Source organism: Cricetulus griseus, chromosome 5, assembly GCF_003668045.3.
Source record: "Cricetulus griseus strain 17A/GY chromosome 5, alternate assembly CriGri-PICRH-1.0, whole genome shotgun sequence".
Taxonomy (NCBI): Eukaryota; Metazoa; Chordata; class Mammalia; order Rodentia; family Cricetidae; genus Cricetulus; species Cricetulus griseus.
The window spans coordinates 3453367-3472598 of NC_048598.1; the positions used below are offsets into that span (position 1 = coordinate 3453367).

At 45.4% G+C, this 19232-nt stretch overlaps 1 protein-coding gene across 1 annotated transcript in view; it reads right to left on the minus strand.

The window, feature by feature from the left end:
- Ints7 (integrator complex subunit 7) overlaps positions 1-19090 on the minus strand; it is a 50116-nt gene extending 31026 nt beyond the window's left edge. The window contains exons 1-7 of the mRNA XM_027416524.2: positions 18901-19090; positions 11960-12089; positions 11126-11272; positions 7179-7316; positions 2720-2766; positions 1901-2100; positions 1345-1467 (exon numbers count right to left, since the gene is read on the minus strand). Of these exons, the coding sequence (XP_027272325.1) occupies positions 1345-1467; positions 1901-2100; positions 2720-2766; positions 7179-7316; positions 11126-11272; positions 11960-12089; positions 18901-18994 (879 nt within the window). The 5' untranslated portion in view covers positions 18995-19090. The remainder of the gene's footprint in view (positions 1-1344; positions 1468-1900; positions 2101-2719; positions 2767-7178; positions 7317-11125; positions 11273-11959; positions 12090-18900) is intronic.
- Positions 19091-19232: the final 142 nt, after the last annotated feature.

Genomic DNA, 19232 nt, shown 5'->3' on the forward strand with positions numbered 1-19232 from the left:
GTCTTTCTTAGCCATCCACCATGGTGGATGGATGAAAGTTCCGAGCTAACATGGGGTTAGCTTGTTAAACAGCCTTGTGCTGTTTGCATCAAGTTTCCGCCTCCAAATGGTGATTGGGGTCTTCGCAGTCATGGACCGAGATCCTGGGGGTCTGAGCCTCTTGGGGGGGGGGTCTTTCAATCACACTGGCCATGTCATATCCAAAACATCTCAGAGAATTACTTTTCCCTTCAGGAAACGAGACTCAAGTTTACTGATCCTAATGGCAACTCCATTTATGGAAGGCAAAAATCTAAAGCAGTGGTTCTCAACCTTCCCAACACTGCGACCCTTTAATACACTTCCTCATGTTGTGGTGACCCCCAACCATAAAGTAATTTTTGTTGTTACTTTATCAGTATAATTTGCTGTTTATGATAGTAATATAAATATCTGTGTTTTATCAGTATAATTTGCTGTTTATGATAGTAATATAAATACCTGTGTTTTCTGATGTTCTCAGGCGACCTCTGTGAAAGGGTCATTTGACCCCCACCCCCCCCAAAAAGGGATTGTGACTTACAGGTTGAGAACTGTCCTAGCACTTCCTTTTTTTCTTTTAAAAATATATATCATTGTGGGAGAAGAGGTAGGTGATGAAGAATGTCTTTCTGTATATATGCTTCTCTTACTGGTTGATGAATAAAACACTGATTGGCCAGTAGCCAGGCAGGAAGTACAGGCAGGGCTACCAGACAAGGAGGATTCTGGGGAGAGGACTCAGAGTAAGCTGCCAGAGAGATGCCATGTAGCTACCAGGAAGATAGGACACCGGGCATTCCCGGTAAGAAAAGGTCGTGTAGAAATACGTAGATTAATAGTTATAGGTTAATAATTAAGAGAGAGCTAGCCAATAAGAAGCCATTGGCCAAACAGTTTATAATTAATATAAGCCTCTGTGCTCTTATTTGTGACCAGGCGGAAAAGAAACTCTGTCTACAGGCAGGGGCTGCAGAGATGGCTCGCAGTTAAGAGTAACTTGCAGGGGACCTGTACTTGGTTCCGCACACTGGATGGTTCACAACCTCCTGTGTGTCCAGCTCCAGAAGGATCTGATGCCTTCTGGTCAAGGATGCCATCTGCACTCATGAGAACACATATTCAGATGCCAAATAAGCAAGACAATGTCTGATAACAGAGGGATTAAAGTATGCACGGCAAGATACAAGTTCACTAGGATTTTGTTCCGGTTTGAGTCTCTGGAGGTTTCATTTGTTGAAATGTAAACCAGACTGTGAAGTATTAGGGGCAATGGTGCCACCCTGGCTGGGGTAGCAGTATCTCTTTTCCTTAAGTACCACGTACCTGCATATTCTCCTTACTCCAGGTGTGTGGTGTCTTACTGGCAAGCAGCTTCAGATCCTGAACAGCGAGCCTCTTCACTGCTCTCCTGGGGTCACTCTTCAAATACTGCAGCAGCAGCTGGATCTACAGAACAGCAAAGTCACTGTGAACAGTGCATTCCCAAGACTGTCCTGGGGCCAGTGCTGCTTAATGAGACCTTCAGACTACAGGAGAAGACTCCCTTCAGATCCGAGCTACGGACTAAGGTTTGGACCCCTTTCTCCTGATGCACAAATGGTACGTTTGGCATGTAAGGCTCTACCAGAGGACCTGGCATTTCAGACCAACATCCTTTCTTTCCCACCAACAACACATCCTCCCACATACTGCCTACTTCCTGATGCTTCCTGTCCTTGGGGCTCACAAGACCAGTACTGTAAATATAGAGAAAAGAGAAACCCAACTGACCCTTATCAAAGAGACCATAACACGATTAAAACCAGGGTTACTTCTTATTTTTTATCACAAACTAAATATGCACATTTACAAATAGGCAGTAAAAGACAATGGAGATTACCTGTTTGGGTGTGTCAACCAGAGAGGAGGCTGCCAGCAGAGTGAAGGTGTGCAGAGACACAATGACCATTCTGGTGGAGGGGTAGGATGTGACCAGCTGCTGTAAGAGCTGGCGAGCACTGGAGGCCAGGATGGCGTCATGGTGCATGTGTTGCAGAATGGGGATGAGCTGCAGTTTCAGGTCCACTGGGGTGGCCAAGCCTGAACATGACAGACTGCTATATAACAAGGGTCTTATTAATTAGCAAACTTTCACTCAAAAACAATGAGTACAGCCGGGCTCACTCCTCAGCTGTGTGACTTTGAGCGGATCTCCACTGTGTGGAAAGAGCTAACCCAGAGCTGCCTTTAACAGATGCTGTAAAGATCACACAGATGAACACACGCACTTTGTTTCCTTCAGGTGAGACCAAGTCGTGATACAGAACTGGGACCTGATTTAGTCGCAAGTGGAAACCCTGAGGGAGGTAATCAAGCAGAGGTCCTTGCTCTGGGTTCTTCTGGCAAAGAATGTTACCCCTCTCTGCATGCCACGCCCTTTCCTTCCTTCTGGTCTCACTTCCTACCAGTTCTCTCTGCAGCACTTGACACGTCCTGTCTATGGCTCACTCGGATCCTGACTGGAACTCAGGCTACATGACAGAAAGGGCCTGGCTACATTTCTGTACCGTAAGCACCTCAGGCACTTTTAGCACATAGAAGATACTTGGTATTATTTTAAATACTGACTGGCACACAGTAAACACCTAACAAGCATGAACAACCATTATGAACAAAACTCCTATTAAGTCTCTTCACATTAACAAATAAAGGTACATACCTTGAATCATTTCACTGATTTTGTTACATATTCCTACAGCAAAATCCCTTTGGAAAGAGAAAATTGAAACAATTGGCAACATTGAAAACCAAAAAATTAAATGTGATTAAGTTTTATAAGTGCAAAGAACACAATTATCACAGAAACAATACTCCAAAATCATAACTAAGACTGCAGGCTCTGGCAGCATCTGCCAGTCCTGCATGGAGGGAGAGATGCAGACCTGTGGACGCTGCTTCCATCTGAGTCTTAGTAGCTCTGTCTAAAAGAACCAAGGCCACTACTACCACAAGCAGTAGGATTTACCTTAACACACAAGCTGTACTACATAAATAATAAATAGCCAGTCCCTAGCGCTGAAGTAGCTGAGATGCACTAGGAAATACAGATAGACTCTTCAAACACCAAACTACTTAGCTTCCTGATGCTAACAGAAATATCACCCAATACCAAAAGCTTAATACAGGTCAAGCTTTTGGGATACATGTTATATAATATGGGAGAAGATATAATCAAACTTGGCTTATACAGCCAAACTAAGTGATGTGCCAGGCATGAAGCACAATTTGCAGTTCAATGCAAGTCTAAATAAAGTTTTCCCTACTGCTAAGGTAAATTCTGCTGAATTCAAACCAACAGACAAGTTCTCTACACAATAGACAAGAGAGGCTTCATCTCTTGGTAGCTAATGCAATGTGTGCTTTCTTCTGTTTTCCAGAATTTCCTTTGTTATTTTGTGGTGCTGGGAATCAAACCCAGGACTTTGTACACACTGAGCAAGGTGTCTTCCACTCAGCTGCATCCTCAATCCTAGAAGTATCTTGGGTGATGAGTATGATATCTGGCTCAGTGTGCTGAATTCAAGTATACCTCTATTATCTTAGATTCCCCATCCTAACCTACATAGCCTTGCTATGTGCCAATCCCTCAGGATTTTGATATCATGAAGCTTTCCCTCTGTCAAAGCAAAAACACACCAAGGTGTACAGCACTATCACTCAAGGCTGCTGCCATCCCCCTAGAAGGAGGGACAGGCCCGGCCATGGCAACCTTACCTGAGTATCTAGCCACCACTCCCAAACAGTTGTATGCAATTCTGTCCTAACTGCAAGCAGGAAGGGGCTAGAGTGTATGCAGGAGGGGACTCTGTTATCCACACTGGATGAAGACTTTTCAGTGTCGCCCCTGTGGGGACACCACACTCCTGTAGAGTCCTCACCACGCTATGTAAGAAGTCAAGTAAGTAAGTGGCTCCTCAGGGAAGCTCTGGTGAAATGGAACTCAGGATTGTCTTTAGGAGAGGCAAATGGTGCCTAGTCTCACTAGGGAGAAACTTCTTGCAGTATACTTTGCCTTGCTTTGTGGTAAAAACTGTTTGGCCTATGGGAGGCCCAGGCATTACCGGTGAGCCAAGACTACATGGAGATACACAGATTAATAAAAATGGGTTAAAAATGAAGAGAGCTAGCCAATAAGAACCCTGAGCCATGGGCCAAACAGTTTCTAATTAATAAAGCCTGTGTATATATTTGTGACTAAACGGCTGCAGGATCCGGCGGGATAGAAACCTCCCTCTACAGGTGGTGGTGATCCACACCTTTAATCCTAGTGCTCAGGAGGCAGAGGAGGTGGATCTCTGTGAGTTCACACCCAGAGTCCTAGAAACTGGAGCTGAGGCAAGACAGTCCTAAGTTTGAGGTCAGCCAGGGCTACACAGTGAGATGCTGTCGCAGAGGCCCACACTGCCCACACTCTCAGCAAAAGAAAGAGTACAAAGAAGCCTCCTCTTCAGCACTTAGCTTTGGCCATTTGCCATCTCTTTAGAAGTCCCAACCAACAGACCTGCTCAAGCAGCCCACGGTGGCCACTGCCACAGAACCAGTTGCTAGTGTTCAGAAGAATAGCTACATATGGTGGACTGCTGGAACATGGTCCAGGAATGGAGCTGTGTGAGAATTCTGAGAATTCCAAGAAAATAAGACGTGAGTCTTGTGACCTCAGTGTCTTCAAAGCATGCACTTGTTCTGCAATGTGCTTCCATGCTCCTCCCAGGTGAAGCAGACAGGAATTGAGACTACTTCAAATTACTCATTATTGCTTGCTGTTGTTCTTCAATTAAATGCCTAAACTACCCTTTATCTGCCTTTATGGAAAAACATGCTTTCCCAAGTATGACTGATTCTTGTGGCTGAATACAGTTTGAACTCACGGGACTTTACTCAGGTGGCCTTCCTTAACCTTCAGCATATCAAGTGTGAGGAGCTCCAAATAAAGTTGTTTAATGCGTGAGACTTAGTTGATCTCATTTATCAGCTCCATTCTCCCAGGTCCCACCCATTCTAGAGCAGCGACTGTGGATATTAAGTAACTACAGTAAAGTTTTAAAAAATCTGGTTTAAGCCCTCTGTGCCCAAAAAATGCAGAATAGGAGCCTGCTGACTTTTCTTTTTTGGTCTAATAATAAATTCTCTGTGTAATATTGAAACTGCTGAGACTAAAGGGAGTCATCTGATGTTCTGGCTCAGTTGTACACCCACCCTGTCCCCATCAAATCAGGTCTGACAGGCAGGGCAGACACTCCTGCATCAAAACAGTGGGCTCATGCCCTTTCTGATGAAGCCAGGCTCTTTAGCTAGGGACTAGAACAGGACACCACCTGTAACTATGCTCACCTCATTCCTAAAAGCACCTGAGCTGGCCAATTCCTCCTCCTGAGCCAGGACAAGCTCTACCATACATGGTCTTGACCCTCTTAGGGCAAGGAGGATGCAGCTACAGTAGCACAGATGAAGTCAGTCCCCCTCCTCCTCTTCTCCAGACTCTGCAGCTCTGGATGGCCTGGAACCTGCCATGTAGCCCAGGCTGGCCTTGCACTCACAGAGTTCCATCTGCCTCTGCCTTCTGAGTGCTGGGATTAAAGGTGTGTACATCTATGCCCGGTCAGATAAAATAGTAAGATATCATCTTGCTAGTCACTCTGATTTCAGCAAGACCTAGAACTGACAGAAACAGTACAGAGCCACCAATGTTGGTGGAGATACAAGATCTCAAGAAAAGATAAAAAACTGGTCTAAAAATTACGTATTTTCTTTATTTACACTCTGATACATAAGTGCTTCAGGATTTCCTATTAGACTAATCTGGTATTATATAATGCAGACACAAGTATATCTTACCGAGGACAGTGTTATACAGTAACTTCCTCTGAACTGAACCATTCTGTCCTTAAGACTACTTAAGACTCACAAAATCTACAACGCTCAGGAGGCACAGAACTGACAAGTGTCAAGAAGTTCCTGAAACTCAGAAAATTCATAAGCACACATCAAGGTCATACAAGCAGAACTTGCTGGATCTCCTACTGGCTCAGAATGCTAAGGGTTGCAGCTCTCCTGAGTCATCATCATCCATGCTTGGGGTTGCAGCAGCTGAGGCCCCTATGATCTTGTAAGAAATCCTTCACTCATGCACTTACACACAACCCCAATGAGCTCCTCAGTGAAACATTTTTTGTTTGTCACCAGTGTCTTAAATGGGGTGAATAAATGCTCACCTAAAAATGATCCTCATAAATAAATTTAATCACTAAATTGTCTACTTACCCAAATAGACAGATGAACTTAGAAAACTGCTTTTGGAGACCCTGGATGTACACAGTTACTATGGCAGCATTAATCAGATGGTGACTGTCACAGCACAGTTCCTGTGCCATACAAGCTCTTGCTGTATCAGTAACTCCCTCTCAGTAACAAAAAAGATGGGGCAGGAGGTTGGTCAGCAGTTCAAAGTGTTTGCTGCTCAGTTCCAAAGGAACTGAGTCTGGTTCCCAGCATCCACGCTGAACAGCTCAGAATCATCTGAACTCCAACTCAAGGTAGCCAGCCTCTCCTACACACACACACACACACACACCCACACACACACACACACACCAGCCTCTCCTACACACACACACACACACACACACACACACACACACACACACACACACTCTCTCTCTCTCTCTCTCTCTCTCTCTCTCTCTCTCTCTCTCTCTCTCTCTCTCTCTCTCTCACACACACACACACACACAGATAACAGTGTAGCATACAACATCCTGAATATGTCAGCCAGTTTTATTCCAAGTAACTCTCTTTGGCAGATTGTGCAGAGTCTCAGGCTAAACCGCTGAGCAGTAGAAGACAATCAGAAACTAGCAATTTTGGATCACGGATGTGTTTGTGGAAGGCTCTTCAGTAGACATCAAAGCTATCAATGGCAGCTTCCCAAACCAGCCTACGAGGACCTTGTCTTTTTGGGACCAATATTTGTATTTTCTTCTCCTAACATGGTTTAAGACTTCTTGGAAAATACTCTCATCATTTACATGTTTCCATGTTCCTTAATGACTACAGGTATTGATTAGTTATTCTTTCAAAAATTCCCCTGGGAGCAAAATTACTAAAAGGCCCAGGCTTACTTCGACTGTGCAGAGAAGTTCGCAGCTGCAAAAACAGCAGCTTCCACTTCTACGTTATCGTGGGAATCCAAACTCTGTCGGATACTGTGATGGGCATTCTTCCTCTCAGGGATGATTGACGCCAGACTTCCCAACATGCTACAGAAACAGAGAAACCCAAGATAGAAACATAGTGAAGCAAATGAAGGCATGCTAGATTAGCAACTCAAAAAGCTTAGGTCATTCTATAAACTTCAGGTTAAGAATAGTTAACTTTAGGAATCCAGCATGACTCAAATCCAAGCACACCATAGTACATTAGGAATATTAAAATAGCTCACTTAGCATAAGTTAAATTTCCTCTCCCTTTCCCACCTCCTTCCCTCCTTTCTTCCTGACCCAGGGACTGAACTCAGAGCTGTGGACCTGCACTGCCCTCTGACCCAAAGAAGAATGTGAAGTACATCTCAGGTTTTAGAGCCCAGAAAAGAGCCTTTCTGAGTGATTATAGCATCTCAGTATCAATTTCCCAGCGTTGCATAAGGAAGTCCACTTTAACAAAGTATTAAGAACACAATGTATCTGCCATCAAGCAGAATCACAGAGCACAACAGACTTCCCAGCTTCTTTATTCCACATCAATAAACACCAGCATGATGCTTTTTTAATCTACCACATCAGGAGAAGATTTTTCCAGAAGTGGAGGATGCCCCCTGCAGTCAAGCCAGTATCTGCACAGTGAGGAAAGTAAAGCAAAGAAAACACAGGGGCCAGAGACAGCTCTGTAGGGAGACACCGTAACCATGCCTCCAAAGGGCTGGCTACAGGTGTGCCTGTCAGGTCGTGGTCAAGGTGAGGTCAGGATGATGCGTATTAAATTCTTAAGTGGCTGCAGGCACATGGGAGCCCCTCTCTCTGGCCTGGCTGCCTTGCTGCCCTGGCTCGCTCTGGCTTGCGTTTGGCTGGTATTTATCTGAATAAAGATATCTTACATATGGACTACGGATCAGCTTTCGCTATACAGCTCAGTGGGGACCTCCGCCACGCCTGCCAACCTGAATTCAGTCTGCAGCACCCACTTGGTGGAAGAAAAAATTGAATCCTGAAATCTATCTTCTGTCACTACACTAAATTGTAAGCCAGGCAGTCTTAGCCACACCTTTAATCCCAGCACCTGGGAGGCTGAGGCAGGCAGATCTCTGAGTTCAAGACCAGCCTGGTCTACAGAGTGAGTTCCAGGATAGCTAGGGCTGTTACACAGAAAAACCTGTCTCGAAAAAAACAAACACACAAACCCCCAAACAAACAAACAACCCTCTCCCAAATGCCATTCACATGGTGTTATTTATATCAAAAACCATGTTGTGGCAGTCCATCAGTGTGCTGGGACAGGAACAAGTCTCTGTACCTGAAGTTCTCTCAGGCCGACCAGACCATAGCTCCTGAATTAGGAGTTCAAAACTCGAACATAATCTTTTTAGAATTATAAAAATGATTTCTTTTCTTATCTAAAAATGTTTATCGAGTGTGTGTGTGTGTGTGTGTGTGTGTGTGTGTGTGTGTGTGTTCCACAGCACACACATGGAGGCCAGAGGGCAAGCTATCAAATCTTCCCACCATGTGGGTTCCTGAGACTGAACTCAGGTTGTCCATCAGGCTTGGTAGCAAGTGCCTTTACCTGATGAGCTATCTTGCTGGACCTACTTTTTTTCTTTTTAAAAGCAGAGCACTTTGAGAACCTTACCATACAAACTGAAAGACAATGCACAGCAGTGAGCTGCTGTGAGCAGTCACAGCTTGGTTAACTGGTTTCCCACTGCCCACGGCGTCAAAGTATCTTTCTCTTAAGCATACAGCATTTGATGTATACATAAAGAAAAAAGTAATGCTGAAACATAAACTAATAAACACAAAAATGAAAATGATTTTGCTCCTAGCTTTTGGCATCTGGAAGAGTTCTTTATTTTGTATGTGATACATAAAATAGTCTGGTATGAAAAAGGACTGGCATGCAGGATACCAAAAGACAAACAAACCCCAAACCACCAAACCTGCAATCTATAATAAAACAGTGACATCACAAAACCCTAAACACTCTTAACAAAGGAGAATGGACAAAATCAGGAGCAGAGACTTTATGACTGGCCAAAGGCACATGACCCAGTGCTCCAGACCACTACATCAGGGCAACAGAAACTTAACCCACCACACACCTTTAGAGTGGCTAAGAGCTAGAACACAAACAAATAAATATGACCTATGACCTGTGATTTTTAACTCAGAGGGGTGTGTACTTATCAGAAGAGGAAGCATGTTCACAAAAAAACCTTATACAAGAATGTTCAGGGGGTGCATGCCTTTAATCTCAGCACTTGGGAGGCAGAGGCAGGTGGATCTCTGTGAGTTCGAGACCAGCCTGGTCTACAGAGCAAGTTTCAGGACAACTACACAGAGAAACCCTGTCTTGGAAAAAAATGTTCGTGGGAGATAGCTCAAGTGGCAGAGTGATTATCTAGAATACCTGAATCCCAGGGTTTGCGGGGGGGGGGGGGGCAAAGCATAATCAGCAGAGTTGTGCATGCCTATAACCCCAGCATGGAGACAGGCAGGAGGACCAGAAGTGCACACTTGTCTTTGCTACAAAGCCACCTTTGACATGAAGACAGTTTGGGATGCATGAGGCTCTTTCTGTAAACAAAAAGAAAGAATGCTGGTAGCAGCTCTTTAAGAACATGGACTGGATGGGGCTGGAGAGATGGCTCAGAAGTTAAGAGCACTGATTGCTCCTTCAGAGGTCCTGAGTTCAATTCCCAGCAACCACATGGCGGCTCACAACCATCCGTTATGAGATCTGGTGCCCCCTTTGAGATCTGGTACCCTCTTCCGGTGAGCAGATATATACATGGAAGCAGCATGTTGTATAAATAAAATCTTAAAAAAAAAAAAAAAAAGAACATGGACAGGTAACAATGTAGGTGTTCTTCAAGAGGACAGACTGCCAAACTAGGTTATAGCTACACAATGCTAAACTACTCAGCACCAAAAAGGCACAAATCTGGAACAGTGCACACCTGTAACTCCATGGAAGGCTGAGACAGGATTAGGAGTCCCAGGTGAGCCTGGGTTACACAGGGAGAATCAGCCAGCTTGCCAGCACCCCAACAGGAAGTAAAGGCATGTGCCACCATCACTCAGCAAGCTGGATAGTTTCTTAAAGGTAATACTCAAGAACATTTTTTTTTCTGGTCTCATATAGTTCAGGCTGGTCTTAAACTGATTGTGTAGCTAAAAAGACCCTGAACCTCCTGCCTCAGTTTCCCAAGTGAGGGGATTACAGCTGTACACTACCACGCCCAGTTTCATGAAGCTCCACGAAGCTGGGAATTGAACCAGAGCTTCAGTACGGCCGGGTAAGCACTCTTACCAAAACAGCTGATCTCCAGTCCCAAGAACTGACTTTAAAATATCCCATGATGTTCAGCTTAATCAAAAGGCAAAGGAATGACAAAGCAACTAATTCTGAACAAGAAAGTACCAATGCCTGACCCAGAGAAAGGAAAACTCCTTGAAGGGAAAGCCAGAAAGGAAACTGATAATTTCATTAACCGAGTTGCAAAAACTCCTCCCAAATTGTGTGATTATACAAGCAGAGTTGAAAGTGAATAATGACAGGCACGGTGGCATTGACAAGGAACCCCAGCTACTTGGGAGGCTAACATATAAGGATCCCAAGTCAGTGCCTGCATGGGGAACTTCAAAAGTTCAGAAGAGCCAAGGCTGTTCTGAAGCCCACCTCATTCTTGGATTGGAGCTCCTACATAGTAGGATGTTTGAGACACAGCAAGGCAGTTTACAACCAAAATAGCATTATAGATGTTAGCCTGGATTGACAGATAAGGATGATTGCCAATTGTCTGTAGTCTTAGTGAAAAACAAGCCCCTTTCGCTACATGACAGTGACACAGTACCGAAGAGTGATAGCTCTTGCCACAGGGTCATTACTGTGAATCACTGAGAACACCCTCTTCACAAATTCGTCCACGTTTAGAATCTTCTCCAGGTGCTTCTCACTTTGCTGGGTCACTTTGAGAACACACAGTCTCAGGAAGTTGTTTCTAGAAAATAATGGAGAAAGAAATTAACTCACTAAAGAAATTTCTTATGTTACAGGGTCAGAGCAGTACCATCTCCAAACGCTTTTCCTGCTGTCATTATCTGTCTCAACGCTAAGCCGCTTAACTGTATGCGGTGCATCCCGAGCACGGGCAGCTGAAATATCTGTAGCACTGCTGTAAGATGCCTAATGGCCAGGCCACATCACGGCCACACCCAGGGCATCGAGTGACCCCCCCCCCACTACTTTCCTCCCTCAGGTCTGCCCTGACAAATATATGGGCACATGACTGTATAGAGGGGAGGAGAAACAAGTGGGTGAGGTAAGAGTGGGGCAGAAATGAGAAATGGGCATTTAGTCAGTGCTTACAGGGTTCAAAAACTGCAAACATGCATCTCATGTTGCAAATCACTAAATGAAATCAGGAATTTCTTAAAACAATTTGAAAAAAAAAAAAAAAAACCCTACAGATTCTAACAAGATATACATACAGTAGTAGACAAGGTTGTTGTTTTAATTTCTTGTTGTTCCCTAAGGAAACAATTCCTCTCTGAACCTTACTTTTCATTTCTGCTAGAAATGTCACGAAATCATACACCCGTGTGGTGCAATGCAATGCGCCCACCAGGAGCACCTACGTGGCCAGAAGCCCTAATGGCCAGAGAAAGACAGTATAGAGCCGACTTACCCGACTCTGAAAACATCAGCTAACTTGAGGAATGCTGAGTTGATGAGAATAGGGAATGGGTACTTCTGGAAGAGCCTAGGAAAGCGGACAACTGCTTCACACTGTTCCCCGAGTTTGCCAGACCTCAGACCTATTGAGAAATCACAGGAGGAGCTCATTACAAACTTGTAGCAGGCAGAAGCATTAAACCCTGCCTCACACAGTTACAAGAGAGCAGTTAGTCAACAGCTGAGAGAAGCACCTCTCTGACTCCTGTTCAAAACTAAAAATGGAAGGCTGGGCAAGATGGAACACGCCCACAAACCCGACTCTCTGGAGGCCGAGGCAGGAAGATTGCAGTTCAAACAAAATAAAACAGTTAACAATAAAAAGGGCACACAAAACCATTATTTGGAGTCTGGGCATGGTGACACATACCTGAGATCACAACACATGGGAGATAGAGGCAAAAGAATCAATTCAAGGCAAGGTGGTGCTAGTGCACACCTTTAACCCCAGCACTCAGGAGGCAGAGGTAGGAGAATCTCTGTGAGTTCGAGACCAGACTGGTCTACAAGAGCTAGTTCCAGGACAGCCTCCAAAGCCACAGAGAAATCCTGTCTCACCCCCCCCCCTCAAAAAAAAGAACCAGTTCAAGGCCATCCTCTGCTAAGTTTGAGGCCAGCCTGGGCTACATAAGACTGTCTCAAAACAAAGTAAAATACAAATAAGTGCTTAATATAAAACTGCCCCAAATGTAAAACAAAATAGCTCCCAAACAAACACTTTAGTATTTTCACAAACTAACACTCTCTTTTTTAATTTAGCTTTTTTTTTTTTTATTTCCTGTGTACAAGTAAGTCAAGTACATGTGAGTGGCTGCAGAGGCCAGAAGACGACATTGGATCTCTGGGGCTGGAGTTATAGGTGGTTGTGAGCCTCCCAACTTGGGTGCTAACAACCTAATTCAGGTCCTCTGGAAAAGTAGCAAGTGCTTTTAACTGCTGAGCCATCTCTTGAACTGATTCTCTTAGACACACAGTAATGAAAAAGAAATAACCTTTAAAATGCTTTAAGTTGACTAAACCAATTCAGGAATATAAAATATCAATGAATTTAAAAGAACTGAAGTCAGACAGTCTTGGTAGTATACACCTATAGTCCTAGATACTCAGGCTGAGGCAAGAGGCTCACAGTTAAAGGCTAACCTGAGCTACAGAGCATGTGCAAGGCCAGCTGAAGCAACTTAGTAAAATGCTGCCTCAAAAAAGGGGGCGAGGGACTGAGGACATAGTTCAGTGGTAGAGCACTTTCGGGGCACTCTCAGAGCCCCAGGTACAATACCTGGTACTACAAAAAAAATACAACAAGCAAGCAAAAGATACACATAATTTATGCTCTTCATCACAATGAAATTGAATTATCAATCAGAAAGAGAACAATATCTAGAAACTTTCCAAGTATTTGGTAATCAAACAATGTATTGCCAAGTAACCCACCACAAGGGAAAGAACAACTCAAAAGAAGAAAATTTATTTTCAACTGAATGAAAATGCCAATGCAGTTTGTGGGTCATGGGTGACGTAGAATTTCAAGGAACAATTACAATATCAAATACTCATGTTCGGAAAGAAGAGACTCCAATCAATAATCTATAACCTAACAAATGTGTTGTGTGATATTTTGTGTTCTGACAAATAAAGCTTTCTTGGAGTCAGAGGGCAGAGTTAGCCACTAGTTAACCATAGAGATCTGGAGGTCTGTACAGAGCGGAGACAGGAAGCGATAAGGTGGGACGGAGAGGGGATCCAGGCCCCAAAACTTTTGGTTGGAGGAACCAAAGAGGCAGGAAGCAACTGTGACTGCTGCTCCGCTTCTCTGATCTTTTTATTGGTAAGATTAATTAGATTTACGCATCACAAATGTACCAATATAGCTGAGGAGCTCTGAATAAAAGTGACCCCCCATAAGCACATGTTTGAATGCTTGGTCTCCAGCTCGTGGAAAGATCGGGAGGAAGTGTGCACTGGGGTGGGCTTTGGGGTTGACCCAACCTTTCCCTCTGCCTGCTATCTGTGGATATGGATGTAACGCTCTCAGCTCCTGCTCCAGTGCCATCTATACCTGTCTGCTTCCTGCCATGACAACAATGGCCTATCCCTCAAGAACTATAATCAAGCCTCCAATTAAATGCTTTTTTTAAAGTAAGAGTTGCCTTGGTCACGGTGTCTCTAACAGCAATAGAACAGTGACTAAACTCAATGTGGAAAGAACAACCTGATTTTAACACTGATTCTAGAAATATTAAAAACACCTAAGGAGGGGGGAAACGAATCTTGACCTTGGCCTGCACTATACAAACAAACAGTAACAAAAATCTGATGCTAAACAAACCTAAAACATAAGCCCTATAATTACAAACTTTTTGAGTTTACTTCTTTGCATTTGTGCATAGGGTGGTTTGCCAGCATGTGTTTATGTAGCATGTGCTCACAGTGCCTGCCCACAGAGGCCATGAGAAGGCATCAGAGTGTGAGCTGCATGTAGGTGCTGGGAACTGAACCAGGGTCCTCTGAAAGAGCAGTCAGTGCTCTTAACTGTTGAGCCACCTTTCAAGCCCCATAAACTCTTTTTAAAACAACATTTGTGGCTGCTCTTGGCTACTAAATCTGAGTATTAGGCGAAAGCCTGGAGATTTGGATGAACCACAAGACTCCTGGTCCACTTCTGAGAGAATGTCTCTCCTTTATTGAGGCACAGCCTTATATACAAACTTACAAAAACCCCAGGTCAAAGGGTTCACAACAGGATATTGATGCCAGTGGGGTGAGGTCAGGAAAACAGGAGGTACCTGTGGTTATGCTGGAAAACAACTCTTAGAGACCCCATGGGAACTGGGTGCCAACAAACATAAATGTCAGATAACCACATGTTGGAATTTCTTAGCTGAAATCAGCAAAAGCTACCTGGTTGGCTATGCAGTTAACCTTCTAAACGTTTTTTAAGACTAAACTTCTTGGTTTTGGATTGTTGGGGCATAGACTTGTTTTTCAACCCTGTCTGTCCTAGAACTCACTATGGATGATCTCAAACTGCAAGTGACTATCCTACTCTGCCTCCCTGGGCCCTGGAGTTAGAATATGTCACCACACTTGGCATTTAAGAGTACCAAACTTCCAAGAATACCTAACACCACACTGTCAAACTAACTGGATGAGGGCGTGGTGTTGCTAAGAAACAAGAGAGAGATGCTACTACAGTGAGCTATGGCACAGGAACTGTGTACACTTGTGAGCTTTTTCTCCTCAAATCTCCAGATGCTAAATAGAAGCAGGTGTCTGACTGGCAGGGCCTAAATAAGTCAGATGCTATTCTTGAAAGACAAACTTAAGTTTTCACTTCCACCTTTGTGAGAAGGGACTCATATGGGCCACTCTTCAAGCATAAGAAAATGATTCATGAGACAGAAACCACTAACACAACTAACATTCACTTAAAACACCACAATTGGAGCATTACCATGAACAAACATTTCAGAAAATCATTGTCTACAGTTTCTTTAGCTGAGATGACCATGATTCAAAATTGAATCACTAACATGATCTCATTTCATATATTCATTTTTTCAAGGTGCTTATGCTGTAACAGGAGTAAAAATACAAACCCAAGCACCACCACACGGGGCTAGGATAGAGTAAAGCAGCACACATTGGGAACAAGACCCCAGCACCACAAAGAAATGCACCAAGTACAACCACAAAACAGAAGGCAACCCGCCACCTACAGCTTAGTAAATGGTAACAACAAAGGCCACTTCACAATGAAAACACAGAAACAGAAACTGCAGTCAAGTTATAACGTAATTACTAATTATCCTTTCCCAAAACTCCAGAAACCATTGCAAATGAGCACGCTAACATATGATAATGTAGTGTGTATGTGTGACGGCACCGGTTTAGAACAAATAAGAACTTTTGAGACTGAAGAGATCAAAGTCATAGAAAAGTGAGGCTGTGATTTCAGTAAGTGCAGAAAAGGGACCTCAGGATTTCTGATTAGATGATCTAGTCCAGCAGCAGAAGCAGCTGACCGAGACTGCGGGCTCAGTGGTGAACCAGTTACTGAACCTAGCCTTTGCCCAGTTCTACATAACTTTAAAGGATCTCTTGTCAATGCGGTAGACTCAACTTAGTCTGGTAGTAAACATTACCAAGAAAAATATCCCAAATCTGGATGGTTCACAAGTCTATTCCCCTCTCCCACCCCGACAGGGTTTCTCTGTTTAACAACTCTAGCTGTCCCAGAACTCACAGAGATCTGCCTGCCTATGGGTGTGTGTGTGGGGATTAGAGGCCTGCACTCCCATACCAGGCTGCTCACCTGTCTCCTCGTAAACCCACCCACTATGACATGGAGTCAGTCACCTGGCATATATTCAGCGGCTGAAGCCATTCTCTCAGGGCCGTGGAGTTACATCTCGCTAACCCTAACACCAACTACGTTCATGACAACATGGGCAGTACAGTCTTTTTCACAGGGAAATCCTAGTGAGTGGGTTCTGCCCTGACTCTCACCCAGTTCTCAGGGTTTAGTTAGCCCTCCATGAGGATTTTCACCTGCCTCTCCAGAAGCAACCCATCCTCTACAACCCCTCCCTTCCCCACTTCCTCCTCATCCTTTCCAAAGCCAACAGGTTGGGTGATGTCACTTAACCTGTCTCTGTTGGAAAGGAGATCTGGCTTGTTTTCATCTGGACAACTTCCAATCAGCTGAGGGAGAAAGTCCTTGGTCTGATAAGAATCTACATCATGGAAAGCTATACTTACTAGAGTAATATGTGAGACTCTGCCCTTAGCAATGTCTCCCGGGCCCAGAAGTGCCCGTCTGTGTCATGCTGCTCTGCTCCTGGCTTGGACACTGGACCTCTCTGAACTTGAGGCTCACCTGTGAAACTTGCACCATTTACTTTTTACATGTATGTATTTCAACTCTTCTTTTCAGGATTTTTATTTTCAATTATGTGTATGTGGGGGGGCAGGAGTATATGTGCAGATTCCCTGGAGTCACAGGCACAGGAGAGGTATGTGATGTGAGAGCTGAGAACTGAACTCTGGTCCCCTGCAAAAGCAGTGTGGCCTCTTAAAGGCCAAGTCACCCCTACAGCCACAGCAATCTTCCTGAAGTTGTAAATCCTATTTTTTTATTATTATTGTGCGCACATGCGTACGCATGCGTGCGTGCGTGCGTGCGTGCGTGCGTGCGTGCGTGCGTGTATGTGTGTGAATGCAGGCACAGGAGTACCACAGGTAGAAGACAACTTGCAGGAGTCAGTTCTCTTCTTCCACGAGGGTGGGTGGGGGGTGGAGGAGTGGGGGGATGGGGGGGTGGTCCAAGGATCTCAGGTGTCAGGCTTGCACAGCAAGCCCTTTTATCTGGTAAACCCTCTCACTGGCCCACACTGCATACTTTTTGGAGGTGACTCTAGATATCTCTTCTTTTTTTTCCCTATGCCCCCTTCCTGACCTGTCCTAAAACATTATATACTTGTAGCATGGGACAATATTAGGTACACTGGGGTGATAGAAAGTACCTTTGAGAAGGAAATTATTATACAATATTTAAAGAATAAAGTTCCTAGTGTAACTTTATATTTTAGAGGCAAAAGGACCTATAGCTTGTTAAGATTAAAAACCAATTTTTGTTTGAAGAATATGTATACCCACTCCGATGTTGTGTCTTTTTCTTTTTTGTACATCAAAAGAAAGTAAAGGCTTTCTTTTAAGAATGAGAAAAGAAAAAATAAAAGAGGAGGAACAATGCCCGGTATGGTGGAGCACGCCTTTAGTCTCAGTGCTTGGGAGGCAGAGGCAGGTGGATCTCTGTGTCTGTGAGTTCAAGGTCAGCCAGGTCTACAGAGTGAGTTCAAGGACAGCCAGGGCTGTCTCTGGAAAAAGAAGAGTCTAAGAATGAGCCACCCAAGTGGCTCAATTAGTAAAGTCCTTGACACTGAATGTAATTCTAGGCCTCGGGAAGCTGAGGAGTGAGGATCAAAAGTTGAAAGTCATCCTTGGCCACAGAGTTCGAGGCCAGCCTGGACTTCATGAGACCCTGTTGTAAAGTGCCTTAAGGTTCAACAGGCATGTTCAAGTCACGGAGCAGCTAAGGGACCGGAGTGGGCTTGAAGGCAGATCTGAAGACTGACTAGTCCAGTCCCCCACTGGCTACCGTTAGGCCGGAAGCATCTATGGGCTGTGAAAACCTTTCAGCACAAGGACACAAAGGCTTCACATTAACACTTGAGTTCCTTGTGGATAACTATCTGCCCTTGCCTCCCTTATGCATGTCTGGACACAGCATCTTTTGCACACCACCGTCATGCAGTGTTTGCAATAAATAGTGCTGCCAGTCCGGACCTACTGTGCCCACTGTGCAGACAGAGCCGGGCTGGGTGACAAAGCCGCTGTCCACAATCACGTCAGCAGAACTGGAATGGGTAACTAACTGCTAACCCCCAAGTTTGTTCTCCTGGCTAACCCGTGGCGGCAGAGAACTGGTGCGCCCGGCCGAGCGGGAGTCGCCGTTAGCCGCTGTAAAATGCTCACGAAATCTGCTGGCTGCCTTGAGGAAGACCTCATCTCCGCCGAACGATTCGAAAAACAAAATAATAATAATCTCAAAGACCCATCACTTTTAGTCAGGATCTCACCGACTGTTTGGGAAACGGGGAGGAGAGACTGCGTCCCCGGAGGGGGGGGGGCAAGAGCGCCCCGGCCTGGCCGGCACGCGTGGCTGGCACCGCCGCGCAAGGCCCACGCTGCAGCTGGGCAGAGCGCCGGCACCCGGGCTGGCAGCGGCGCCTCCCGCCCAGCGCCTCGGCGCATGCGCCTCGGGGGCGCCTCCGGCGGCGGCCACGGGGTGGCGCCACCTCCCTCCCCGGCCGCCCGGCGCGCTCCTCCCGATACCTTTGTCCAGCTCCATGAGGGCGGAGTTGGCGTCCAGCTCCTGTTCGCCGTAGCCGGCATCGGCCAGGAAAGACTTGCTTGAGTTCGACGCCATGACCGGGACAGCCGCTGCGGGACGCCCCCCGCCTCGTCACAAAGCTCGCAAACCCTCCCCGGGCGCCGCCATCTTCCCCCCGCCGCCGTCGCCGCGCGCTCTCGCGGACTTTTTTTTTTTTTTTTTTTCTCCTCCCCTCCGCGCGCTGCCAAGCGCTGTGCGCATGCGCCCGGCCGCCCCGCGGTTCGCCGGCGCCTCCGCGGGGGCCCGCCCCACCGCGCAGGCGCTCAGGGAGCTC